At 45.3% G+C, this 27,568-nt stretch overlaps 2 protein-coding genes and 2 long non-coding RNA genes across 7 annotated transcripts; 2 read left to right on the plus strand and 2 right to left on the minus strand.

The window, feature by feature from the left end:
* Positions 1 to 1,023: 1,023 nt before the first annotated feature.
* On the minus strand, positions 1,024 to 5,788 carry POLR2D (RNA polymerase II subunit D). Its single transcript, XM_064435796.1, has 4 exons — positions 5,632 to 5,788; positions 3,901 to 4,081; positions 2,719 to 2,814; positions 1,024 to 1,622 (listed from the first exon to the last, which is right to left on the minus strand). The coding sequence occupies exons 1-4, from the start codon at positions 5,702 to 5,704 to the stop codon at positions 1,544 to 1,546; spliced, it is 429 nt and encodes a 142-aa protein (XP_064291866.1). The 5' UTR covers positions 5,705 to 5,788; the 3' UTR covers positions 1,024 to 1,543.
* A 70-nt stretch (positions 5,789 to 5,858) lies between these two features.
* LOC135309623 (uncharacterized) lies at positions 5,859 to 11,553 on the plus strand. Of its 3 annotated transcripts, none has more exons than XR_010369819.1 (2): positions 5,859 to 5,895; positions 6,568 to 11,553. It is a non-coding gene; the product is annotated as an uncharacterized LOC135309623 (long non-coding RNA). The 3 variants fall into 3 exon arrangements; XR_010369818.1 differs by lacking the exon at positions 5,859 to 5,895 and adding an exon at positions 6,002 to 6,059; XR_010369817.1 differs by lacking the exon at positions 5,859 to 5,895 and adding an exon at positions 6,103 to 6,277.
* On the minus strand, positions 10,375 to 26,951 carry AMMECR1L (AMMECR1 like). 2 transcript variants are annotated; one of them, XM_064435795.1, is made up of 7 exons: positions 26,811 to 26,951; positions 22,604 to 23,048; positions 17,370 to 17,480; positions 16,777 to 16,891; positions 15,964 to 16,054; positions 14,901 to 14,997; positions 10,375 to 13,761 (listed from the first exon to the last, which is right to left on the minus strand). In XM_064435795.1, exons 2-7 carry the CDS (start codon positions 23,008 to 23,010, stop codon positions 13,650 to 13,652), a joined length of 933 nt encoding a protein of 310 aa, XP_064291865.1. In that variant the 5' UTR covers positions 23,011 to 23,048; positions 26,811 to 26,951; the 3' UTR covers positions 10,375 to 13,649. The 2 variants fall into 2 exon arrangements, with proteins under 2 accessions (XP_064291865.1, XP_064291864.1); XM_064435794.1 differs by lacking the exon at positions 26,811 to 26,951 and adding an exon at positions 25,272 to 25,526.
* LOC135309624 (uncharacterized) lies at positions 17,138 to 18,922 on the plus strand. Its single transcript, XR_010369820.1, has 2 exons — positions 17,138 to 17,550; positions 17,945 to 18,922. It is a non-coding gene; the product is annotated as an uncharacterized LOC135309624 (long non-coding RNA).
* Positions 26,952 to 27,568: the final 617 nt, after the last annotated feature.

The following is a 27,568-nucleotide window of genomic DNA, read 5'->3' on the forward strand; positions in this document are numbered from 1 at the left end:
TTGTGATTAAGACCTAAGAATCTGTGTGTTTAGATGAAAATGTCTTAAAGCTGCTTGAACAGAAACATTTTACAGAGCAAACCTGGTTCAGCAGGGGCAGCTGCTGGGAAGCATATGCTGTATTCAAAGAGGACACTAAGCTTTATAAAATAAAGCTTTGTTACCTTGATTTTCCTTCTTCTGTTAGAATTATCCTGACCCTGGTAAAGCTGCATGTGTGGTTTATAGGCTAGAAGGAGCCACTGCCACCCCAGCTCACACACAAATCTGTTTGAAGTACTGTGCTCCAGATGAGGTGAGCCCAAACAATTGTCACATACCAGGACAGCCTCAGCACAGCAGCAACATTACATTTCTAGCAAGACCCAAAATAATATTTTATTTCTCTCCCTTTTGCAAGATCAGCGAGACTATTGCTTATCATCACAAATAGTGTCTTACCACATCTCTCTGCCTCTTCTCTCAATGTTCTCTCCTGCAAAATTTTCCTTCTTTCAGGTGGGGTGGTGAAATTACAGGACTTGAAAGGGCTTGTTTAAGAAGTTTATCCTACACAAAGGACGATTCCTTTCCAAAGGAATAACAAAAGCTAACAATGTGTGAATGTCCCAGCAGCTGAGCTCTGGCAGCACCGGGTGTGTGATCCCCACAGGCTGCACCAGGAGCCAGCCCTCCACTGTGCCCCCTTATTTATGGTTTGGCTCCATCTCAGTCTTAGGGCAGTCAGGAACATAATTAAGGAGTCCATAACGTCAAAATTATTTGGTTTCTTCACTTTCTTTTTTTTTCTGTAGCAGGCTACATGTTGGGTGTCTGCAATCCCTTGGCACAGAGCAGGGGAGCAGAGAGGGAGATGCTGCCCCAATGCTTTCTCACTGTGACTGTAGTAACACCTCTGATCTGCCCTAAACTGCACTGGGGTCATTACACTCTTGGAGTTCCCAGATTTCCAGGATCTATTCGTTAAAAAGCTCCTCATTAACAAAATCATAATATGTACCTAATATTTATAAAACACACAACTTTAATTTAAAATATCTTTTAATTTACACTAAACGATAATAGAAAAATATTGAAGCTGTAAAAATTCACTGTCCCGATCAAACAATAAAACAAACAAACAAAAACCAGCACAGATATTGATGCTGCTCATCACTGAGCTTTCTGAGAACTATGAACAAGTTTCCACATCCTTTAGAAGTTCCTAAAAAACACAAAATCACATCTACATTTCTGCTAAAAACCAAAAACATTGAAAATTTACAACCTGGGGAGAGGGATTAGGGAAGAAACAAATACTTGAGCCACTGGGAAAAGGCCTTTCAGATTCTTTGCTCTCACAGCTCAGGGGATCCTTGCCAACATACACGTGGAACAAACCAAAAGGACAAGGCTGATCTCCAGTCTGAATGCACCTGTGGCAACACAGCACTGGAGCACCCTGCACCCACAACTCAGCTGGGAGGTGGACTGATGCAGAGGGCTCAGAAACAGCCCAGGTCCTCAGGATTTCCTGCTCAGGTAAAGGGGCTGAGGGGTAACCTTAGTACTGGAAGCTGCGTTTAGTCTGAATGTCGTCCAGAATCTGCTGCAATTCTTCATCCTCAAACCGGCCCTCCAGGCTGCGAGGCAGGAGCAATAAGGAGACATTAAAGGTTTCAGAAATGACCTCTCCCCGTGATTCATTTCAGTCAGAACTCTCTCCTGTCAGTCTCAACACACCATCACCCACCTGTGTGACCACAGGAACCACCTGTAACATCACTGTACGAAGAGTGCTCTAATCCCTATGCACTACTTCTTTACATGACAATTCCATTCTTCCCAGAACCTTCTGCTGAGTAATTTCAAAAGGTGTTTTCAAAAAAGGCAAGGCAGGTGTAAGCAGACCTCTAAATGAAGTCCATGTAGCTGCATGCTCATAAACCAGTCCGTTCTTGCTATGAAATTCACCATAAAATTATGGAATGGTTTGGGTTGGAAGGGACCTTGAAGATCATCTCATTCCAACCCCTGCCATGGACAGGGACACATTGCACTAGACCAGGTTGTCCAGAGCCCCATCCAGCCTGGCCCTGGACACCTCCAGGGATCCAGGGGCAGCCACAGCTTCTCTGGGCACCCTCTGCCAGTGGCTCACCTCCCTTACAGGGATGAATTTCTCCCTGGTATCTAATTTAAATCTACTTCAGTTGAAGTCATTCCCTCATCCTGTCACTACTCTTGTAAAAAAGTCTCTTTCCATCTTTCTTGTAGGCTCTTTCCAGGTACTGGGAGCCCACTATTAACTCATCCCAAAGCCTTCCCTTTTATATAATGACAAATAAGGAAGAAACTGTAATTCAGATGATTGTTTCATTCCCTCCTCTGTCTCAGGCCATGAGGTAACCAATCAAGACATGAAGAAGCAACTGCTCTTCCGTACATTATCCACAAAACAGTTCATTTGCTCCAACAGAAAAAACTCCAAGGAGCACAAACACAGCCAGCTAAGAACCCAAATTTAAGAGCTTTACACTTGAACCAGTAAAAGCTCTCAGAAGTACACAAGGGACATGTACAAAGTGTGTTGCTGTCAGATCAACAGGCAGGGAAGAAAGACTAAGACCAAATATTTTTCCAGCAAGGGAGCTGGATTGAAGACAGAGTACCAGGGCATGGCTGGCTTTGGGTCACAGGGAAATGACAGCAACCTTTGTAGAACATGTAAGTGCTTACCTAGGAATCAGAGCTTTTGCTTCCTCGGCTGTCTCAGGACACAAGTTAGCCAAACATGCCAGTTCAAACTTATGGAGCTTTTTCTGCAGCAGTAAGCTGTAAGGGAAGACAACAATTTGATGGAATTACAAGACAGAAATATAAAGAAGCTTAAACTGAAAGAAATACTTCTCTTTTTATACACTGCTTCTGGCACTGAAGTAATTTTTTTTCAGGAGAAAAGCCTCATTATATAAATGCACAGAGGAAAAAATAAAATCCTATCTGCTACCTCCACCTCCCCTGAATTATTCTGCAAAGTCTAGAAAATCCTCCCATTTAATGCAATCAGCTGTCAGTGAAATACTGAAAACAAAGCACTTCAGAAGGCTTGACCTGGACAAAGTATAACCCTCCATAAAGAACTTCTTGCCTCGTTAGGGACCCTAAAGACTCAATTAAAGAACAAATCGCTCAACACCATTAAGATGTAATTTTGTTTAAAAAAGCAGGTGTTAGAATGATAGGTGCTGCTGCCTATTTCTTGTCCCCAACAAACCTCTCCTGTTGAAAAGCAGATTGAGTTAACATTCAGGCAACACACTCAAACCTCCACTCAACACTCACTGCAACTGGCTCAGCGACAGCGGCAAGAAAGGCCCTTTTGCAAGGTTTTATTCCGGCAGAGTAACAGTAGCTGAAGGGAAACCCTGCTACAGGGAGAGGGAACCAGGTGGAGCACGCAGCTTAAGAAAGGGAAGGGCTCCAGGGAAAGGGGGGTGGCCACTGAGGAGACAGGAGAAGGAGAAACCAGAGGAAGCTGTGACACAAAGGTCCATTTGGGAGTGTTTTTTCTGGGAAGGAGAAACCAGAGGGAGCTGTGACACAAAGGTCCATTTGGGAGTGTTTTTTCTGGGAAGGAGAAACCAGAGGGAGCTGTGACACAAAGGTCCATTTGGGAGTGTTTTTTCTGGGAAGGAGAAACCAGAGGGAGCTGCGACACAAAGGTCCATTTGGGAGTCTGTTTTTTCCCCCAGCAGGGCTAACTCTGGTAAGTAGTTACTGATGTTTCCAGGGCTGGGGACTTGGGGATTGACCAAGGGGAGAGAGCTCACGGGATATTACACTTTTGTGAAGCAGGAGCAGTGTGAGGGATCCCATTCTGCAGGGCAGTGTTTGTCACAGCCCGACCCCGCCGCTCACCTGCGCACGCTGGCGATGGTTTCGCGGTTTTTGAAGCGGCTGAAGCGCGCGGTGTAGTTCAAGGTTTTCATGAAGACTTCTGACAGCTCCTGCTCATCCTCCGCGCTCTCGTTCTGCTGCTTGCGGTGCTCCAGCAGCATGTGCACCTCGGAGTTCAGCAGAGTTTCCGCAGTTTCAAATTCTGCGGGATGAATGAGGGAAGGCCAGCATGGAAAGAGGTGTTTGAAAAGGGGAATTGCACAAGTTTTGGGTGTAATTTAGATCTGGGTAATAAAGAAGTGAAAATGTCTTTCATGGCAGTGTGTGAGCTCTTTCACCAGTGACTGGGCAGCATTTCGTACTGAAAATGCTGATAAAAATTACACTGTGAGTGACAGTCCAAGGTGTTTGTCTTTTTGACCGTATATTTTACACTTGCAGCCCTGACATTCAGATTTTTTCATATTTGTGCAGTATGTTTTCTTCACCCAATTTTGGCAGAAGCAATGCATGACTTGATACAGAAAAAATATCTAGAACTCTAAAATTCCACAAAATTCAGAAGTGATGCCACAGTCTTCAGAAGTTTCTGAGCTCTTGAAGTAAATATGAATGCTGTTGAATGTTTTTAAAAAGGCTTCATTTACTTGAAAAGTTAATTGACCTGGCTGAAATTTTATTATCAGAAAAAAAAAATTAACCTATTTTTAAAATTCTCCCTTGCCCTTTAGCCAACTTTGAATTAATTCATCATCACCATAACCACTATAAGTCTTCCAATAACAAGAGCATCTTTCAACATCACAGTATGAGCTGTTCAAAGCAACAGGGTCAGAGGCTGCATCCCAGAGTGCCTGACAGCACTCTTTTATACAAGCAGATACAGGGACTGCTAGAAAGGGCCTGGCAACTCTTATTTTGCATTGAGCAGTAAATCAGCTTGGGCTAAACATGATATTTTAGCATTAAAAAAACCCGAAAAAATAGTCTTTCAGAACTTCCCTATTGTTCATAACTCAAAAATGCAGCAATGCAAAGGTGTCCATTTCAGCATGGTGTCCATTCCCCCCCCCCCCTTTATTTTCAGGGTGGCTCTGAGGTGTAAAAACATTTCTAGAATTTATACTGAATTAATTTTCTGAAAAAAAATACACAGACAATAAATGTCTATAGCTACCAACTCTGGATCTGTACAGCTGGTTTCCTAACTGCAGCAGTACTCACAGATTTCCAGAACAGCTCAGGCTGGAAGGGGCCTTACAGCCCATGCAGTTCCAGCCCTGCCGTGAGGACACCTTCCATCATCCCAGGTTGTTCCAAGCCCCGTCCAGCCTGGCCTTGGACACTCCCAGGGATCCAGGGGCAGCCACAGCTGCTCTGAGCACCCTGTGCCAGGGCCTCAGCACCCTCACAGGGAAGTACTCCTGTGTCAACAAACATCACTGAAAAAGCTTATATCAAAAACCAATAACCTTTTCACTATAACCTGACAGGACTTTTTTTTTTTAATACCCAACACACACGTGGCGGCCCATCTAAAGAACCGCCAAATCCTAAAAATCATGAGATCCTTAAATATATACAAATCACTTATTATCCTGATTTTTAATACTCGGGGTTAGCAGCTGCTGGCGGGGCGTTGAGCAGCGCTCCGCTCCAAGGAGCCGCTCGGCGAGGCTCGTACCCTGCAGGCGGCCGCTGCCGGCCTCCAACCACCCCCCGAGCCCGGGCTCCTCGCCGCCCCGCTCGCACCTTTGGGGAAGACGAGCTGCGAGGCGTCCTCCTCCACGTCTGCCGTCCGCGGGTCGCTGCCGCCCGCCGCCATCACCGGAAAGCCACGGCGGAAAGGGCGGCCCCGCCTCACGGGAGGGCGGGCGGCTCTCCGGGCGGGGGCGGGAACGGCTGTGCCCGGGTGAGGGCTGAGGGCTCTGCCCCGGTGAGGGGCGAGAACAGCTCCGCCCCGGCTGAGGGCTCTGCCCGGGTGAGGGCTCTGCCTCGGTGACGGCTCTGCCACGGGTGAGGGGCGGGAACGGCTCTGCCCGGGTGAGGGCTCTGCCCGGGTGAGGGCTCTGCCCGGGTGAGGGCTCTGCCCCGGTGAGGGCTCTGCCCGGGTGAGGGCTCAGGGCTCTGCCCCGGTGAGGGGCGAGAACAGCTCCGCCCCGGCTGAGGGCTCTGCCCGGGTGAGGGCTCTGCCCGGGTGAGGGCTGAGGGCTCTGCCCCGCTGAGGGCTCTGCCCGGCTAAGGCGCGGCTGCTTCTCCCCTCTCTGAAGGGCGGGGAGCCGGTTCTACCCTGGGCGCTGCTGAGGATAAAAGAGCTCGGCTGCCGCTGTGGGGGCACTGAGGGGAAACAGCGGGAGCGGGGAGATTGAGTGCTCTCCCAGCAAAACAGTCCTCAGAGGTGTGTTTAAGCTCGCTTAGTAATTAGCTGCTTTTAGAGAGAGGAAGCAGCGGGATGCTGGAGGTGGTGTGTATGAACAGAGGGCAAATAGCTGTAAAAGACCAAGACTGCAAGTCCCTAACAGGAGGGTGTAGGCAGGTGGGGGTCGGCCTCTTCCGACGAGAGGACACGGTATTAAGATGGGCCAGGGGAGGCTTAGGTTGAGTATGACGAAGAATTTCTTCACTGAAAGGGTGACTGGACATGCACTCGCCCTTCACATGAGCAAACTCTTCTGCTCTGTCCTTTAGGAAATAACCAAAGAGCTCAAAGCTGCATTGCTGCCCTTCACCAGACTGCACAGCAGCATCCGCCTGCCCAGGAGCACCTGAGGATGCCCAGGCATCAGAAGCATCTCATCTTCATTCCCAGCAGTGGATCAGGCAGCTGTAACCAGCTCCATTTCACTACCAGAACATCCTCCAGCTGGACAGCAAACCCCTAGCCTTAGGAAAACCGTGACTGTGCCAGAATTTCTGTCTAGCTCACTGTGATTAATAGACCTCAGACTGTAAAGAGGGAGTATGGATATCATAAATAACATGCTTCATAAGGAAGGTTAATTTTCAGACCATTCAGAAGCAATCTACAGTCCCCTAAAAGCCATAGGCAGGCTGAAAATGAAGATAATTCTCCCAACACTGCCAGCAAAATAACTTATGGAGCAGTGTTTTCCCTAAGGAGCTCACATGTAAGTGCCTAACCTAAGACTCTTAAAGTAATCATCTTATCAGCCCTTACTATGTCATCCTGTGCCCTTAAAGAAAGACAAAAATAGACTGTTGAAGGATTTATGATGAAAACACTCTTATTCTCATAAACTTGTGTCTGAGCCTGGGTGAATGGTTTCCTGCATGCTGGGAAAAGGAATGAATTAAAAATAAATTAGAAGAATATGAAGAGATCAAATAATAGATTTTTAATATTTGTTATCTAGATAATGAGCATAGCAGAGAAACTGACTGGAAAGTAATTTGCTAAGTGATACAAGCAGAAAGACATTCAGGAGGATGGAATGGAAATATCTTGGGGAACATCTGGCAAATTAAACAATTTCAATTAGGCTTAGGAGAAAACAAGGAAATCCATGCCAGATTGAGGAGAGAAGCATTTAAAATCACTTGGAATCCTGATGGCTGCTCAAATAACCCGTCAGTCAGAGCGCTGTGATTCTCAGAGCAGTAGGTAGCTCACAGAAGTTTCAGTTATTAATTTCCCTTTTTGTTTTTCCCCAAGGATCCATTCCACTTAAATATACAAACCCAAGATTTTACAGGTACAGTTAAAGAGGCTACCATGAAAGATTAAGTTTATTATCACTGATGTGTTTGGTTAAGGTCTCAAGAGCAAAATAAAAATGTTCCTGAATGGAAGCAGCTTTCCCCCACTTTTTTTTTTTTAATAATTAAAAAAAATAAATTTATAAACCCCATAGTAAATATTGCTCAGCTGCTGCAACAACCCAAACATAGCAGAGTACCTGACCTTTTGTTATTTTTAAAATGCACTGGCTTCTTCCTCACTAATAATTACTGTTTTGGCATTTACCAACAAAACATGCATAGAAAAGCAAGGTGAGCTTGATTAAAATAGTCACTGACTAAAGGAACTTTCAGGCTGGACATCCTAAAATAAACTTATTGAAAAAAAAAAAAAAGAATACTTGGCCAAACATAATTTATCATGAAGAAAGTCTCTAATATTCCATATTCCAGGGCAAAAAGCTTTGATCCTTGCTGGAGACATGGTGTTGAGGAGCAATTGTTACCATGCCTGTCATGGTAATTTCTGTGTAGCCACAGTCTGAACACAAACCCTGGAACAACTCATTGCACCTACACAGACCTTACAAAGTGCTCAGCTAAGTATCTCCCTGTAACCACATGTAGGAACTAACAACAAGTATATCCTGTTACCAGCATAAACCTGTTTTATAATACGCCTTCCTTCTAATTCATCAGCAGAAGAAATGTGATTTTTCTAGGAGTTTTTCAAGCTTTCTAGCAGTAATTATCTTTCCCATGGAGTGCCAGTGTGAAAGCAGTAGATCCTTGTGGAGATAACCACCCACTGAGAGCACCATGTGCCACAGCAGCCAGCATTGCACAGACATGTGTGATTTCATCTCTCCACTTAAAGTATAACTCTTCAGGTTTAGGTCTTCACACCATTTTACCTTTATTTTTACTCCATTGAAAATTATGTAGCCAAAACCATAATGAACGAACATGTATGAGCTAAGTGAAGTTATGCTAATATCCAGGAATAAAGTCATAGTAAGGCTCTGAATGCAAAACGACATGATCTGTTTTTAATACATATATGACATTATCAACTAGTATAATACATAATTTATGCCAGAATTCATCTGACTCTAAGAGCAGTCTAGCTGACCATACAAAAAATATGGTTCAATAATCTGGATACTGTTCCATTTGTAGAATTATATACTTTAAAGAACATGGAACAGTACTCTTCTGTGCTTGCTGTGTTTTGAGAGTGATATCAAACATATTTACAGACTGGAACTCTCCTATCCTACTGCTCCATGTCCTATCAGTGTACATGTTAATTTATGGAGTTGTATAGGTAAGTGTTCTGATTTTCATTTTATCTTCAAGATAAAAATGGCATTTCTCCATCACAGATAAAACAAATTTCTTTTTTGTGTTTAAAAAATGTTTAAAATATTCTTCCTTTGAAGTATCCTCTAGAAGTTTCTGCTAATCTTTCAGTAATTTGGTTTGGTGCTAAATGACTAATTCATTTTGTTTCTTATTTCAAACAGAAGTAACAACAGAAGAAACTGTTTCCAGGAGAATGATCCTGGTTTATATTTAGCCTGGATTGACCTATTTCAGTGTGCAGTCACATGCACACCCTTCTACCTGGCCTCATCCTCCCTGTGAGCTGCTGAGGGCTCCTGTGCTCAGGAGTGCATGGAAGAACCTCTGATGAGAGACAGCAGGCAAAGATTTTATGTCTGATTCAATAGCAAACAAAAAAAAATCAAGCAGGAAAGGCATATGACACTAAAATACACAAATTAAGGCACTGTATTCCTGCCAACAAAGCTGAGAGAATACCCTTGGTAATTCCCCTGGGGTAGGAGAGATATGGGTAACTTCAGAATTCACAAAGCAAATCAGCTGGAATTCACCTGGAAATCACATTAGTCACAGCACCCAGCTCACATTGCCCAAGGGATTGACTTTCTAGCCTTCCTAGTACCAGCACCTCAAAATAGGTTTTTGCTTTGGAGTTGTTCTGTGATAAATGAGCTTCTCAGGCATATTTAAGTCAAAACTACCCTCCCCCTTGGTTTGGTTGGTGTTTTTTAGGGTTTTATGACTGTTCATTGACATCCAGGGCTGCCCTTCCCAAGAGCCACAGGCAGAAAATGCAGCATCTCCAACTGTACAGCCCCCATAGATTAAAAGTTAACAATTATCTGAAAATGTTTGGAGAAAACATGTAAGCCAGAGATCCAATTCAAAACGATTCTACAATTCAGCTAATTCTGTCTCAAAGCAAACATTAAAATAGTAAGAATCTAGAAAGAAGGGTGTTTTATTCCTCTGAAATAAGGTTTTTAGATCACCTGAAGACTATAGCCCTGAAGTGTAGACAATTTGTTCTCAGTTCATTTTAGAAGTCAAACCCCAAAAGAACAATTTTGAATTTGAGAAAGATTTACAATACTCTGCATGTATGTACTTTATACATTTCACCATCATGACAAGTGACAAAGTTATTGTCAAGCAAACATTATATCAGGATACAAAGACACTGCCATGCCATTATTAACAAAATATATGTAATATTTGGTTTTAACTTGCCTACTATTTTCCCTTGCTTTCTTGTAGTGAGCCTGTTTGATTATTGGTGTGTTTCCAGACAGCTGTCACCCCACTCTGGCAATCTCCCTGGTTTTGAACCTGTGGTGCAATTCACAGGTTTGCTATTCACACCTGTAATATATTGCCTAGATAAGAACAATTTCATCTTATCCCCCATAAAGGCTGTGGGAACTCATATAAAGAGGACAGTACAAATAATCTTTATCCATTATGATTTATTCTCTACAATACTTCATTAGAGGATAGAGTTCAATTATTTACACTCAGAAATTATTATATAGGTAGGAGGCAACCAAGTGTAATATAAAGAATTGGTCTGACGTCTCTGCACTGTAGGTCAAAAGAGGTCTCCTGCTTTAAGGAAATAAATTAACCAAAAAACCCCCAACAAAACAACATGTAGTTTCTGAATACAAACAGAAAACAGCACTAATAGTCAGTGAAGACTGCAGAGGTTTGTTAATGTACTATGAAAACAAATTATTCTGTGCAAAGGTTAAAATGAACTCTTAGATTTCCTTACAGATTTTTTTCTTGTTCTGATAAATTGTAGATATGTGATATTTTGACCATGTAACATTCCCAAACCGAAATGGCTTCAGTTGAGATTGACTGTTGAACAACATGGAAAAAAAAAATTAAGAACCTCACAGTGGAAACATTTCAACACTGACAGACTCCAGTGATCAAAGACATTCTCCTGTAGTTACCGTAAAACAAAGACATTTCATCATTGCAGTGAGATTATTTATCACTCGTGGTTGTCATGAGAATAAGCCCTTCTAGACCAAAAGGCACTTGCTTCTAAGGATGAGTTAATCCAGATCAAACCAGGTAACAGTTGCTTTGAGGAGTAGTTCTAACCAGCTGTCCCAGCCAAGCAAACACAGAGAAAATCTCACATCTATTGGCCTGATTTTGGTTGTCTCCATCTTGAGGCAATTCAAAGTACGGTTTGTGCCCAGTTCCCCTCTTTCATCCTTATGCATAGCTGCCATGTAATGATCTAGAAACGGGATTATTTCCTGAGACCACCTGTCCTTGTCATACATTTCTCTGAGCTGACTTAGCTACTGACACAGTTTTCAACTGATTTTATAGCTGGACCCTTATGGGACTAAAGCTGAGAGGGCCTGTTCCTTAGCAGATCAGTGTTCTGATCTGACAGCTTCTCTTCTCACTGCAACAAGACAAGAACACAGTACATATTTAGAGGCATTTATGTTTTGTTTGTGTTTTTTTAAACCGACTGAGTGGGGAAAGAGAAGTGGGAGAGGACAAGACTTCCCCAGTCCCAAACCACCTGTCCCACTTCAGGCTTAAACCAACCAAGTTACTCAATCCTAAAATTCTGTTCTTTAAAAAAATGACAACTAACCCTCCCCACCCCACCCTTTATTCATCCCCTAGTCAAAGAAACTGAAATCAGGAAAACACTATACACTGTTGAAGACACAGAACAGGGCAAACACCTGAAAAAGAAACAGTATAGTTGAAAAGCCTGGCACAGTATGCCTGCATGACCAGTCTCACCGAGCGTGCTCAGGGGTGAAGTTTTAGCACCATTTTTTTGCCTTTTTTGAAACCTTTTAGAAATTAAATTCTAACATAGAACACTTGAACAGTAATGAGTGTAGCCCTATGTATCATACTGTTTGACAGCTGAAAGGTGAGTGGTATGCCTGGAGCTGACCCCACCCTCCCCCATCACTACACGGCACCTGGGGGAGCAACTACAAACTGCAGTGGTTTGTAACCAGACTCATTTATTCTCAGCAGCAGGAAGTCACGAAACAATCCTTTCATCTTCAATTCTTTTCAACAACATCACAAGGGAAAAGTGGCAATTTGTAGGAATGACCCAATACGGAAGGAAAGCTGGGTCAATATTGCACCGTTATCCAGAGGAATCTCCCTCACATCTCTCTCCTCCAGCAGAACTTACACCAACGTGAAGCGAAATGGCACAAGTTGTGCCTTGCTTCCTTAGGACCAGGAGCAGCACGCTGCAGCTCTCAGCTTCCTACCAGCCCTGTTCCTGCCATACCACAGCATAATTTCAGGCTTCAAACACCAGCCAACTACAACACACGAGCAGGCTCAGAAGATGTGTGCAACTGAACAGCCATGACTGCTATGCACTCGTGTTCTCTTCCCCAATCATTACTGACCCTCCAGAAGCTTGGAAAACCAACTAACCAACCAACCCATCCCACCCCCAATTGTATTCTGAAGTCCAGTTATCTCATTGAAAGAGTGTCATAGCTTAGAGTTTATGACATCCCTCAGTGATGCTGCAGAATAACAACTGCTATCTTCCTTTCACAAAAGAGTATTCCTTGTGATCACCAACCACCACGGGAGAAGAAACACAGAATGCACAAGAGTTTCATGCCATTTGGGTAATACAGATTTCCCCACTCACTGCCTGGACGTGGCAATGACTAAGCTGAGTAAGATAAATCTTACCAGCAAAACTGAACAGCACCATTCCACAGGCCTGGAATGAACAGAAACACTCACAGCCCCTAGAATCAGTAGTCATACTGGCAAAAGTGGCTGTTCTATCAAAAGGAAGGTCCCCAAGACTGTTAGCTTAACTTAAAACAAATTTCAGACACTGGTCTCACTTGTATGACTACAGTCAATGCTCTGCAAACCCCTCCCCAGCCCTAATCCTATCTCTTACAAATATTTGGAAACAAAATTTGGTCAAAACAAAGACTGTCCAGGGACACTCGAGGATCCTTTCCTCTGCGTACACAGCAATGCCATGTCACTCTCTTACAGCAAAACAGCATTATATTTCACAGCAGGCTTCATCACCAAGAATCCAACCTACCAAGGATCTGAGCCTTAAAGCCTTCAAGGGTTTATTTAAATAATGGGTTAATTTTTCACATGTTTTCTGTCCGTGAGGATGGGGTGCTATCCAGGTGTTCAACCCTCCCCAATATCATGATGTCCGCCTGTGATGCGTGGGGGCTGCAATCAGCTCTCAGTACACAACAGATACCAGAGGTTAAAAAAAAATTAAAAAGAACCTAAAAAATGTTTTGTTGGACTCCGTTGCCCAGGCTGCCAGGGGAATGCTCCTACTTGATCTGGGGGGCTTCCATAACAAACGACTCCAGTTTCCAGACGTCAGTAACAGCCAGGAACAGATCAGTCCGAAGCAGCACTTTCACTCCCAAAGGTCTTCTGCACCTCACGACAGTTCGTAGGCATGGAGCCCCAATCCGACTGAACCCCCGCTGGGAGGGAAGGCTGAGATAAGGCTTGGGCCCCTGAAGTCCTGTCACGCTGTCACCCTCCCCCCAGGTCAGTGGGAAGGCAGACTTGGCAACGGAAGCTAGCATCATAAAATGGTGCAGTAATAGAAGTAACTGGACCAGGAAGAGGAGGCGTCTGCCCCGATGATGTCATAGCCGTTGGCAGCGACTGGGGAGTGGGACTGGTCATGCAGCCGTGTGTCAGGAGTAATGATTGTAGAGGGGGGGGGCATGAAGGGTGCCATTCTGGAAACAATGCTGGCGGGAGGCCATGTACTCTGCATAACTGATTGTCACCTTCTCACTGCGGTACCTGCGGGAACAGGCGGAGACACAGCGTCAGAGCGCGCAGCGCCGAGCCACTCCACGTGCAGCAGTCACCCCACACCCGCCTCCAGCCCACAGCCACTGAGGAACAGGAGGAACCCACTCATATGTATAACCTGTGTGAGCTTGAATTAGCACCAGGATCCCAAAAAGTGAGTCCTAATCAAGGTGATGATAATTAAAGGGATGCCTGAAGAGCACACACAGGAAATAAATGATCGGTTTGTGTTCTTTTTTATCTACAAATTGCATGAAAATTTTGCTGGAAGAAGATTCAACTACAGTGATTAGTATTTCACTATTGTTTACTTTTGTGGTTATCTCCACATTTGAAAAGGTAGTGAAAGAAATTAAGAAAAGGTTTATCATAGCACATAAATGACTTAGTCCATGTTGTACAATCAGAATTCACAAAATGTGATGTTCCTTTGGAGAGACCACAGTTTTCCAAGCTCTTCTAAAGCATGCTAAACAACAGCCAGCTACAAAGTGGTTTTGAGTTGCACTAAGACCACATTACATGAGATTTTAATGAAAACCTTCACCCTGTCATCTCCTGTTAAAGAAAACCCTGCACACTCACCTCATTTCTCTAGAGGTAAAGAATGACCTGATAATTTAGTGTTTCTATAGAAAACCACAAAGTCCCAATTTTTACTAACATAAAGGGGGCAGAAACCAATAGGACAGCTGGGGCTATAGAAAAGCAAGCAAATTCTGAAAACCAGCCCAATGTCAGTGTAGTTTGGTTTTAAGACAGGTGTCACCTACTAACAGCTACAGCATTCACAGACGAGCACACTGAGAAAAGGAAGTTCATTGAAAAGATGCCAAAAAAATCAACCTTTTCAACTCTCAAAGCTTCTGCTTCTGATCTTTCACATATATAGTAATATTAAAACCAGTGACACTTAGAAAAATTCCTACTTTGATCCTGCATGGACCAAACACATTGTGCTTAATTCTATGTGCATTATATGCCTAACACATGGCATTTTTGATTTGGTTTTTCACACTATGTCTCCTCTGGAAGAGGCATAAAGGCTTACATCGAGCACAAATATTTTAAATCACCCAGAAAACACCATAAAGTAAAATTAAAAGGCAACAAATATATCTGCTTACCTGGTAAGTTTAATTGTTTTCCTAAAATCATTGGTAATGGGAGCCTTAAAGCCACCTTTCCTGAGTAAGGAGTCTATGGTCTGGATCTGATCCCAGTCTATTGAAAAACAGAAGCAAGGCAAATTTTTCAATATAAAAAAAATATTTCAAAACCACAAGAGATGCATTAAAAGGACTCTAGAAAAACAAACAACTGAACAGGAAACTCTGAGCTTTAGAAGTCCTAGTGTTGAACTGGACACACGTGGCCTGATGCATGCACACTATTGCACATGTCTACCCCTTTAAACTGATATTGCAGCTGGCCTATGAAAGAGCAATTCCATTTCCATTCCATGTCTTCTTATAAAGGTCTGTGCCTTGCTACTGTTGCAGGGACCCCGAATTTTTTCATCATGTGCCACTTAGGTCCCTTGAAAATAAGATAATAGTAATCTCTTTACAGAGACAAATTGGGGTTGATTCTCTAGGGATAGCACAGTGCACTGCTATGTGAGAGATCAGAGTTAAAGTTCCTACCTTAGTCTTTTGCCCCAGAGCCAGGAGAATGCGACCACTCCACTCTGCTAGGTGGAGGAAAGGAGGAGGCAATATTTTGAGCAGTTGCCATGGTGACCACTACTCTATTTGAGTGGGAAGTGTGCTCCAGAGGGGCTGTGTTTCTAGCCCTCCTCTGGAGGATGCTACTTTAGCAAGAATGAGGAGGAAAGTGACTCTCCTGTTGGTGCTGGGCAGCGTGCAGTTATCCTAGTTGGTGGGAGAAACATAGAAGAGGAAAGATGCACTGCTCAATGAGGCTGGAAGATCCATACTTTGAGATCCTCTATTTCTTCAGCCCTAAAACATTCTGGCACTAAAATACAGCTGTGCAAAGCTATGGGATGAGAGACAGGCCAGATGAAAACCCAGCAGCTGTATCAGGTGTCAGTTGTCCAGATTAAGCCTGGTGATTCCATGGCACCACTGTGAGGACAGCACTGTATTCCAAGCCCCAAACTGACAGATTGTTACCCAATTCTGTGACACAGTGTGTTGACATGTTGGGCTGCCATCTCAAACCCACCTTGTTCCTTAGCAACCTCAGGTAAATACGTGGCTGTGCGTTTGACACCTTTCTCATTGATGAACTCTATTCTGATCCCATGGATTCCAACCTACAGATGGAAATGAACAGCCAGATAAGAGGTGTTTGCTAGCACTGAGCCCATGACTGAGTTGTCATTCCCACAACGCTGTGCATCTCTCTCTCTGCACAGTTTGGCTTTTGCCTGGGTAAGGTCGTTCTCCTCCCCACTCTCTGCTCTTGCCTGGCAGGTCTCACAAGGAGCTCTCAGCCACCCTTCCCAGACAAGCCTCACCAGTGGCCCTGCCACTTCTCCTGAGCTAAGTCTTGTCAGTTTTCCATCTCTTCTGTCACTCAAGAGAGATAAAATCTCTGCACGCAAGAATGATGCCTAAAATTGCCTGACTATGAAGTCCATATATATATATTGAATGAAATACACTTCAATGTACAAAGTCCTAAACACCATTCATACCTTTGGTCTTAACTACTTTTTATTTCCAGTTCCTATCCACACCATCAAAATACTTCCCAGGTTTTTATACAAGTATTTATACCCATTTCCTATTGGGCCAAGTCCATAAACCACTTTCATGTTTCTTTTATTCCCATTCAGATCCCCCACAACCAAAAGCATCTTGCTGGGCCATCCTCTTCCTTCCTTCCTTCTAGATTTCCAGCCCCATTTCTTCTATTCCCAGTCTCTTCTACCCCCAAACACCCCTGTAAGGAAGGAGATACATCACCATGTACTAACCCGAACCCGAATGGAACGAGAGAGTGATGCAGAGTTCCAAATGCACCTGTTCTCACCTCCCAGTCCAGGTAGTCACTGGCATCCTCAAAGTTAGTGAGGAGGGAGACAGAGCAGAAGAGTTTGGGCAGCTCCTCGCGGGTCAGGGGGGGAAATCGGCTGTCCTTAAGTGCACTAAAGGGAAGAGGAGACACGTCACCCAGTACAAGCACCAAAATAGTGTCAGATGCTCAATTATTCCCCTTTTGATTAGGCCTGCATGAAACATGCTTCTCTGTGACTGCAGAGAAAGTGATTTGCATCTCTCCCCAATCTAATGAACTGTAATACCAGTGGCAAGCCTCCTGATGCTCCCCAATGCCTACTGCAGGCTGAGAGAAATTACGTGCTACAGATGTCAAAACTGTTAGTGTGCAAGATAGATTTGACAGCAGCCTTAAAATGCCAACTGCAACTCACCTTTTGCAAAGATGTTCCACTACATCCTGATACATCACCTCACTGTAACTCTCACACACTCAGGTTTAGTTCATTATGAAGCACATTACATTGAACTACGTTGATCCAACATCCTAACCTTGAATCCTTACAGATCTCCAGTGAACAAACTAATTTCATGTTCACTTCATACTGATTTAATTTGGACAGTTACCTGGTTAATGTGTATTCCCTGAGTCCTGAGTGAAGATTCATGGCTGAAAAGGTCCCGATGCAGCCACGAAGCCGCTTGTCTCGCCCCGTCTTCCACGTCACAAAGAGTGGACTGCAAAGGCAAAAACAGAAAAAACCCTCCAGCCTCTAAGATATTTGGTTGCTAAGGGGAGACAACCAAGGTACAAAAAAGCCCCGTGCCTTTGCTCTCTCTCCCTCCAGTAAACCCCAGCAGGCAGGGCTGCTCACCTGCTCTCTAGCAAGAACAAAACTTCATGCCCACACCCCCCACATGCAAGCCCCAACACTTCCCTCCACCTTTTCAGCACACTCCATCCTCCCAGCAGGACTCTGGGAGTCCTCCACAGACATCTTCCTGGTGTGCTGCCTTCTAATGACTGAAATGGTTATTTGATCCCACTGATTACCTGTCAGTACTGGCCTCACTTTGTAACATCCACTAGTTTCCAGCTTAGGCCATATGGAAATTAATACAGGTGATGCATGTTAGTTCTTTATACTACCACTTCTATAAATCAGATTTACAATAGAAGCTTTTATTTTTTCCTTTTTAAGGAATGAAAAGAAATCCAAATTATTTTTTCCCTGTTATTTCCACGAGGATCTGACTTCTGGGTCCATCCCTAAGTCTCAAGCAGTTTATGTCCACATTTTTGCTTACCTTACATTTGGTTTGTATTTACATGTATTTTCTCCTGTTGAACACATATCTAAAACACTATTGTTCCTACTCAAACATCACCTGGATTCCCACCTTCCTGTCTACCATCATGAATTTACAGGCACAACAGCAGATTCTCAAACTCAGCAGGATCATTTCAAGCTGTTAAACCACAACTGATTTGGCCTTCAAGAATAACAACTTCAGAGTAACAGAAGAGATAAAAAGGTAAAGATGACTGTGAACATTAAATACAAAAAAAATTAACTTCTACAGGAGTGAGTGAAATTGCAAAGAGCCATAGAAAGAAGCACTGAAAGGACAGTGGTGGTTGCAGCCCTACAAGAATGTCCAAACATCTGCAAAATTTTGTAAGGCAACCGATAATGCTGACCTAATTATAAAAACAGGATGAGGGATTCTGTGACTGGTTCAGAGTACTGAATGCAAGACATCAGTCTGTGGATTTCTACTGAACTTTAAGTAATATGATAGCATATGATTTTCTGAGATTAAGAAAACATTGACAGGAGATTTGAACCATCAAGACTGATCTGACAACACAGCTCAGACACTCACTTTCCTCAAACTCTTGAAGCTTTTGTGAGCAATGCACCACTGCAGCAAACCTTACAAAAATACTGAGATGTTCTGTTAGACAACAAAACCAGCATGGAGTGTGGATGATTTCTCAAACACAGCAACAGAACTTCTTATGTCTGAGTAGTGAGAACATCATTCAAATTGCAGTAATAACTCAGTGCCCACTGACGTTCCTCAGAGCAACAATGGAATGAAATCCATCAGCATAAACTCATCATTCAGGATCCAGTAACCAGCTGTGAGCAATGGCAAAAGCAATGCCCAAAAGAGCAATTAGCCCTTGAGTGATAATTGTGAAGGACTTTGCCCACAGAGGAAGTGGAAACATCCTTCCACACCCAGCAACAACCTCCTGGTTGGCTTGACCAAGACAAGGGATTTGCTGCTCTAGTTTTCCAGTAACACTTCAAGGCACTTACAGGATATAATTTTTCTACATTTTCATCTGTCTATCATATGTTGAAAGAGCAAACAGAAAAAAAAAGTGTAAGAAAATACATTTGAAAACTTAAAAAAAAGGACACTAAACATACACAGGAGATCTGTGAGAAACACTACTGTCACAAGTTCAGTGGAAATTTACCCTAATCTAGTAAAAATTTTGAAAGCACTACTCAGTCCATGTGACATTCAACCCAAAGAGAAAAGGCTAGGGACATAAAAACCACCACTCACAGAATGCAAATCTAAGTAAATTCCCCTTCAATTCAAATTGCAGGTTCACATTTTCAATTTACCTCTTTCCCCTTTCCAAAGGGAAAAAAATCCCACAACCCATCTTTCCATTGAGCTGCAGCACAGCTTTATGCATCTATAATAGAACAGATATTATCAGAGGGGAGAGGATAATTGCATTCTGAAGGCTGTATATTTTAAAATACCTTAAAGCACATTTAAAACCATTTTTCATTGTGGTCAGAACAACTGAGGCATAAAAAAAGATATGATTCTGTACACATAGATAAAATTTCACTATTTTCACTGCAGAGAAGATGATGTTTCTGTCTCTGAAGAATAAATGCACTCAGCAAATTGCAGGTGCAGCTGACAATAAGGCCATTGTTCCAGAGCCCCTCCTTGAAAAGTGTTATTTCCCAGATGTACTGAGAAAAGTCACAACAATCTTTTGTCCATGCTCACCCAGGAGCATTTACTGGTACTTTGCAGCCATATCCTCAGCAGATTATGTCAACCTTCCTTCCCCAGCCACAACATCCCACTTTATATATGTTTGATGAGGGTTTTGAGGCTGAGAGGAACTAAAACTAACAGCAGCTAAAAATTAGCTTCATCAATTGCAACTACAAAGGGAATTTTAAAGTAGAAAAGTACAGTTCATTTGAATCAGGCTTTAGCTTGTACTAGGGAAAAACCTGTTACAGAACAGACCTTATGATGTAATATTCTATTATTTGTCTTGTATGGCAACTAGAAGCTTCCAGTATAATATAGTTTTAGCACCAGTTTGTAATACCCACTATTAAAAAATCAGACTGGAGTACAAAAGTGGAAAAAGTAACCAATCAACTACTTGCACAGGTTCCAAATTGTAAATACTTGCAGTAACCTGAAGAGTAAAGGGGATATTTCCTTCCTTTGCCAAGTTAATTCAGACATAACTACAAGGCTTCAACGCCACCATCTCTTCACTGACCTGTGACCATCACTGCTAACACTGGAATAAGGGAACTTTACTTCAAGGTATCTTCCAGCTCCATAATTCCCATCAAGAGTGCTGTCCATGTGCACATCCCCTCAGGCTGGTGACTGAAATTCATGTGGTGTTCAGTCCATAACCCTGCAACTTGCATGTTATTACACTGTTTATGCCAAACCCTGACCTTCACACCTGCTTTTAGCTTTGCTATAAAGTTCAGCACCAGTTTAAAAACCAGTCTAAGAACAGGATGTGCCTCTTTCTATTCAATCAACAGTCTCTTCTCTGTTTGTCCAGAGAGACTCCTGGTATAAACCTTTGTTTTGTCCAAAGATCTCTTACATTAACATTAATTATGTCACAAAAGGCCACAATGCAAATTATTTCTGTATTTTCACTTTGCTTACTCTTGTGTTTGATAACATTTGGCTTGAAGTTCATTACAAGACTGTCTCAAGTGGGGCAGTTCTTCCTTGTGTGCTGCTCTTCAAGAGAGCAAACCCCAAGCTTTTCCCTGGGGTACATCCATTTCCTGGAAGCAACAGAATAAATGCTGAAACACAAGAAAATCCAGGCAAGCATTTGATGACAGGGGAAGAGAAGGGAAGGGCTGGTTATGCTTTGTTGGTGAGCTGATCTAAAAGACTTGTAATCATGAGCACTGAAATAACCAGTGAACAATTTTTAACTTTTCAAATCTGGGCATAAAAATTCAAGCAGCTGCTATTCCCTAAAGGATATCCTTTTTGATACTAGTCAACAGAAAAAGCAACAAAATCCAGCCAGAAATCTCCTCTGACACCAAAAGAATGTAGCTCTATAAAACCATCTCTTACCGGCTTAACAGCAACAGCCAATAACCCTTTGCACTCTGAGAGGCAAAACAACAACCAGCCAGACACCAAATGCTCCAAAGGGAGCCCACTCAGCTCCCTTTATGAACACCAGAAATGTTTCAGCCTGGGGACTCCCTGGAGCTATTTGATATCCTAGTCCAGAGCATTTCTCTGTCCATCTGTATGTACAGTATTAAACAGCTTACTCTGCAGCAGCATTCAGGACATGTCTCATAATCCAGCTGGAATAATAACTGCATGGAAGCACAGCCTGCATCCACCCTGGCAGCAGAAAGGTGGGCACACACTGACTACACAGAAACAAAGTCCTTGACCTGTTTTAAGCCATTGTTCTTTACATCAATTTAAAATTCATTAGCTTAAATTAAGGATGTCAGCAACTTTTTGTTTTATCTATTGCTCTGGAGGAGGCCCTGGAGGAGTGTCAGAAGGTCCATCTGTCACTGATCTTTCCCATATAATTCTTCTAACAAACATTTTAATAACATTAACATTTCCACACCTACGCAGTCAACCTTCAGACAAACATCAGCTAAATCTCACCAAAGTGAAACAGCTTCATAAATCCTTCTCCTCACTCCTGCTCATACACATCTCCTTTCCTCCTAACCTTGGTATTGTCCTTGAAAGTTAACTCTCTTGGCAGTGCTGGCTTCATGGTTGGACTCAAAGGTTTTTCCAACCTAAATGATTCCAGGATTTCTCCCCACATTGCCCAGCTAGCACGATCTCCTCCTTTCATCTTCTATAACTGTTAAATTTTAGCTTCCCCTCCCTGCTGAACCCATTCACTTGGACAGCTGAAAACTTCTTTGAGTGTCCTTGTCCAACCCTCACCAGCCCAGCATTTGTTTCAGGATGAGCTGGAAACTTCTTCCAACTTCAACTTTTTACTTTATTCCCTTTCCATTGCTGTGCAGAAGGAAGTCTCTTCCCCTCTCCAAGTCAGTGTCTCACATTAGAAGCTGGAGCTTCTTCAAATTAATGACATTATTTAACTGGTTTTCTAGTACAATTTTGTAGGTGGCACTACTCACCTAATTTTTTGCAGAGGAATCTACTTACAAAGAAGGGGGCAAACTTTACCAGAACATTGCCATGAAGTGGGTCTGCACTCCTCCACAAAGAACACAGCAGACTGTGAGCTGAAGAAGCACCACACCTCTTCACACTTGGCCCAGCTCTTGCTGTAGAGCTGAGCCCTTTCTCTCTCAAAGGACATTCTTTAAAGCTCACTCACCTCCACCAACAAACAGCACTTTAATCTTTTGTGCACTTACAGTGCATCCTTTTGTTCCCAGCAGACAAAGCAAGCAGCAGAGTGCCCCCCTTTCCCCCTGCACACCCCTCTTCCCGCTCCCAAAGGAAACCCTTCACCCTTCCCACAGCTCCGGAAGCTGTTTCCCAGCTTTGCTCCCACGTCAGGCTGTACTCACTAGGGGTCATTGGTAAATCGAGGAAGCCGTGGCTGAGGGAACCCGTAGAGATGACAGTAGAGTACATCAAAGCAGTAGCAGCACATCTCTGCTGTCACCACCAGGTTCTTGGTGCTGTTGGCAGTTCCATTGGGCCGAGTAAGTGGGCTCAGAGCTCCTGAAGTGGGATTCATTCGAGTAATTGGGGAATTTCCTGGGCCCAAAGTCAAGTCAGATACGTTCTCCCTTCCATTATTCCCATCTGTATGCTGGTGGTTCTGGAGAGGACCTGAACTGGAGCTTGGTACAGTTGTGGTCTGATTCCCATGACTGTGCGTTCCACTCCCAGACAATTTGGGCTTCTTCACCCCACAACAGCCAGCTGCCAGCTTGGGCTCAAGTGGAGGAACACAGCGTCTTTTTCCCATCCTGCTTCAAAACTCGCTGCCTGGAGCACTGCAGAACCCTGGCGTGGAGGGGTGGGGAGGGGGAAAAGCATTACACAAAGAGTTACAGGTGGAAAACCAACAGCTGCTTCCTTGCCTCTGCTGCAAACAGAGGAAGAAAACCCTCCAAAGCATGGGATCAAGCTCAGCAGAATGGGTGTTTTGTGTTTTCACACATAGATTGGAAGAGTATGGACACAACCTGCATGCAATCACACTTTCCAAGGTATTGAACACTTTAATAGGTGGCTATGTTACGTAAAAAAAGGTAACCAGACTTCCCATAAAAAGAACAAAACTGTGGGAAAACAAAAAGGAAAAAAGACTTGGGACTACAGATACACCCCATCCACTACTTTTCCTGCTCACCCATTCCTCCTCAGTCAATGCCTGAACCAGTGGCAAAAAAAGTGCATTTCCTATCTCTGTTTGTGAGAGAAGAGGACACCTTTGGGGCTGGACTCCCAGGGGTGCTGCCCTTGATTTAGCACTGGCAACATCAAAGAGGAGCTAAAAGCACTGAAACCACCATTTTCTGAACTACAGACGATTTTCCAGACCACAGACTGGAATCTGCATTTACTTTCTGGCACCGGGAGAAGAATACAGCTCCCAAATAAACATGCAGGGGGAACAGGCAAGATGTGCACGACAGGAAGAGCTGAAGCCAGCGTGGTCTGAACAGAGGAAAGTGATAATAGCAGGAAACAGGCATGGCACAAACACCCCAACAACCCAGAGCAGTGTTTTGCCTGCAAAGATGAGAATATCAGCTCATGCAGCACACGAAGGGGGGGAACAAACACAGGGAGGAAAGGCTGTGCAGACAGAGATGAACAAACATGATAGGCAAGGATTACAGGTCAGTGGCAGGAGCTTAAACACCAACAACACCGTGAGATCTGAACGTACAGGGGAGAGAAAACCTGTGTTTTCTGAGCCAAATGGGGCTCAGAGCACAGGCAGGTGAGGCAGGGAACACCACGGGGGACTGAAGTCACCCTCAGCCCCCAGCAGCACCAGGGAGCTGCTGTGAGCACCGGAGCAGCCCTCCAACCCTCCCAAGCTGAGAGCACAAACAGTGCTGGGGGGTGAGGGATGGCTGAAACGCACTGAAATTCAGGTTGTGACAACTCCCTGCCTCCTCTGCACGTGCAAAGACAGTAAACTCTGTTCTGAAGTTTCACCGGTCACAGCAGGAGTCACAGGACTCTGAACTGAACCAGAACCGATGTGAAGGGTGTTGAGAGGTGCAGCCTGCACGCCCGCAGTGCTTGCTCTGCTTAGGAATCCCCTCAAGGTTTTAGAAAGACCATGAGGAACAATTTACAAGACCTAAGGAAAATGGTATTTTTTTTCTTTGATCTCTACTTTTGTAATAATAATAAAATTTAAAAAAAACCCCAAAACCAAAACCAGGCAAAAGAAAAGCATAACTTTGACAAAGCAACCGTGTAAATTCTTCACTGCCTGTTAAAAGTGACCCGGCTCTGGCTGTCTGAGGGTGCTGAGCCTTATGAGCCTTCCCCAGTTATGCTCAGCCGCATTGGGGAAGATAAATCACCATTTATTTATCTGGAAGCACAACACTCGATTCAAGACCGGAGACGTGGCAGGGGCAGGGGGGAGCTTCCCCCTCGTCTCCCCTCCCCTGCAGCAGGGGCCTAACAAAGGCGGCCGCTCGGCTCCCGCCCCGCTTCCCGGGAGCGCCCCGCGGCCGGGAGGCACGGCGGGGCGGCGGGACGAGCCCCGGGCAGCCGCACACAAACTTTGCGGGGTGTTCGGGGGCCCCCGGGGCCGCCCCGGGCAGGGCCCGCCTTGGCCCCGTGCCCCCGGCCCGACCCCCGGGCGCCGCCGGGGCCGCCAGGGGGCGCCGCGGAGCGGGACCCCCGCCGAGCCTCCCTCAGCGCCGGGACCCCCCTGAGCCCCGGGACCCCCCTGAGCCCCGGGACCCTCCCTCAGCGCCGGGACCCCCCTGAGCCCCCCTCAGCGCCGGGACCCCCCTGAGCCTCCCTCAGCGCCGGGACCCCCCTGAGCCCCGGGACCCCGCCGAGCCTCCCTCAGCGCCGGGACCCCCCTCAGCCCCGGGACCCTCCCTCAGCCCCGGGACCCCGCCGAGCCTCCCTCCCTCAGCCCCGGGACCCCCCCGCCGAGCCTCCCTCAGCCCCGGGACCCCCGCGGCCTCCCTCAGCCCCGGGACCGCCCCGCCGAGCCTCCCCCAGCCCCCCCGGCGGGTCACCCACCTCCTGCACCCGGCCCGGCTTCTCCTCCGCCTCAGCCCCGCCGCCGCCGCTGCTGCCCCGCCGCCTTCTGCCGCCTCATGGGGCCATGGGCCTGGGCGAGGCTCCCCGGAGAAGCGGGCCCGGCGGGCGGGGGAGCGGGCAGGGCCCGCCGCGGCCGGGGCTTCCCGGGGCGGCCGGAGGACCGGAGCGAGGCCGCGGGCAGGTCCGCCGCTATCCCGGCAGCCTCCTCCTCCTCCTCCTCCTCCCGGCCGTGAGGTAATGAGGGACGGACACTCATAGTCCGCCAGCCTCCCGGCGGCGCCAACACAGCCAAGGCCCCAGAGCGGGCGCTCTGCCCCACGCAGAAACCATAGAGACGCGCGCTTCCGCGCCCTCCCCGTCACGTGAGCAGCGCACGTGCGGGAGCAAACAGTTCCGGGAACGGGGACGTCACTCGGCAGCAGCGCCGCGCTGCCATTGGCCAGCGGGGGCGATGACGGCATCGGGGGAGGGGCTGCAGGCGGGGAGCGTCCATTGCGCGGCTGGAAGCGGGGGAGGCGTTCCTCCCCTCGGTGCCCGGCGCGTTGGTGCGGCCCGGCGCGCTGAGCCCGTGAGGGGAGAGCCCGTGAGGGGAGAGCCCGAGCGCTGCCACGGCTTTAATTATAGCCGCTTGTGACGGGTTTATGGCAACAGCCAAGATACCACAACAGCACCAACGCAGAAATTACTCTTTTAGTGTTTGCAGCTGCCAGCGGGGCACCCAAACGCTTCCCACTCCGCCCTTCTTCACAGCACCATAAAAACCAAAGCAGGGAAGTCGTTACTTCCTCAAGGGTTTTAGGGACAGCGTGTAGAAATAGAGGCTGTGCATTCCAGCCTGAGGGAATTCTCTGGCAGCGGGCGGTGTGGAGTCACTCGGTGGAGGGGACAGGGGTGTTGCGGCTGTATGAGGTACACAAGGGAAGGCACAGAGAAAACCACAGCGCTCGTTCCCGATTCCCTTCCAGCAGCGCCCTGGGCACAATAAAGAGCAAACTCTGCATAGCCCCGAGTACCCACACTGCACATCCAACCCCAAGAGGCGAACGGGCTGAACCCTTTCAAATTGCAAAATGGAATTTATGCCATTTCGGATGGAAGCTTAAGCAACAGAGAGGCATAAAAACGTGAGCTGAAGAAATCTGTTTGAATGTCGGTGGATCTTACTGTCTCCTGTAGAACAGAATCACAGAATGGTTTGGGTAGGGAAGGACCTTCACGCTTGTTTTGTTCCACCCCCTGCCATGGGCTGGGACACTTTCTACAGTTTGCTCCTTTGACATTCCATAATCTACATGGTTTCCACAGCACAAGAGCAGCACTGTAATTATTGCCATTCTTAGGTTATAAAGCAGCACCATCCTTTTAAGTCTAGATGGCAGCCCTAAATAGCAACTTAGGAAAACTAAGGTTACAAAGAATCGGGTGAGAACACCCAGAATAGATCAAGAGGGAGTTCCTAACTTTTGCAGGGTTTAAAGAATCCTTCCCTCCCTTCTTCCCCCCACTCCCCAAACATACCTCACTCTGCTGGTAATGCCTTGGATTGCATCTCAAACCCATTTGCCAGGATATGAAACAGTTCCCAACCCTCAAAAATCCACTTCATAATCACCACAGAGCTTCTTGTGGAGTCCTTAGGAACCTGGGAGTGTCGGTGCTGTGTTTATTACCCTGGCAACATCAAACAAATACCTCACCAGTTGTGCATGCTCTTCTGTTCCTGCAGCACAAGAAATGTGAGGTGATGGCAGCAGTTTAGTTCCCACCTTTTCTGGTCTTACCTCTGCTTTTAATTTCAACACACATCACTACTGTAACTTTCCTAATATCCAAGTCACAATATCATTATTATTAGAATTGTATCTCATAATGGAAGTGGTTTCATTTGAACCAGCAAAATCAAGCTAACATGAAAGACTGCCATCCAAAGCTGAAATAAACTTGATTTTCATGTGTTAAAACATAAAACCAGTGTGAATATGGACATTTGACTTCTCTAATTATAAAAATCGGGAAATAAGAATTAAATACAATATTTTTAATTTAAGTTGTGAAAGAACTCAGTTCTGAATAAAGGCAAAGCACTACAACTGGAGGAGCAAAAGAATATATTCTGAAAAGAATTAGTTCATGACACTGAAGTTTCCTGCTGAGGAGACTAAAAATGAACTGATTTAGCAATTTCTCTAAAATATTACGGTTAAATGCACAAGTGCATGGGGGATAATCCATTTTTCATCTTTAGGACCTGAACTGGGAACTGCATTACTCACCCT

Source organism: Passer domesticus, chromosome 11 (assembly GCF_036417665.1).
Source record: "Passer domesticus isolate bPasDom1 chromosome 11, bPasDom1.hap1, whole genome shotgun sequence".
NCBI lineage: Eukaryota > Metazoa > Chordata > Aves > Passeriformes > Passeridae > Passer > Passer domesticus.

Coding starts and splice junctions, on each gene's coding strand:
- POLR2D (XM_064435796.1), bottom strand. CDS start 5,704: ATGGCGGCGGGCGGCAGCGACCCGCGGACGGCAGACGTGGAGGAGGAC. Junction 4,082..5,631: donor GCAGCTCGTCTTCCCCAAAG/GTGCGAGCGGGG, acceptor TTCATCCCGCAG/AATTTGAAACTGCGGAAACT. Junction 1,623..2,718: donor GCAAAAGCTCTGATTCCTAG/GTAAGCACTTAC, acceptor CCTGCCTCGCAG/CCTGGAGGGCCGGTTTGAGG.
- AMMECR1L (XM_064435795.1), bottom strand. CDS start 23,010: ATGGGAAAAAGACGCTGTGTTCCTCCACTTGAGCCCAAGCTGGCAGCT. Junction 16,892..17,369: donor AGGGAATACACATTAACCAG/GTAACTGTCCAA, acceptor TCTTCCCTTTAG/TGCACTTAAGGACAGCCGAT. Junction 16,055..16,776: donor GTGACTACCTGGACTGGGAG/GTGAGAACAGGT, acceptor TTCCATCTGTAG/GTTGGAATCCATGGGATCAG.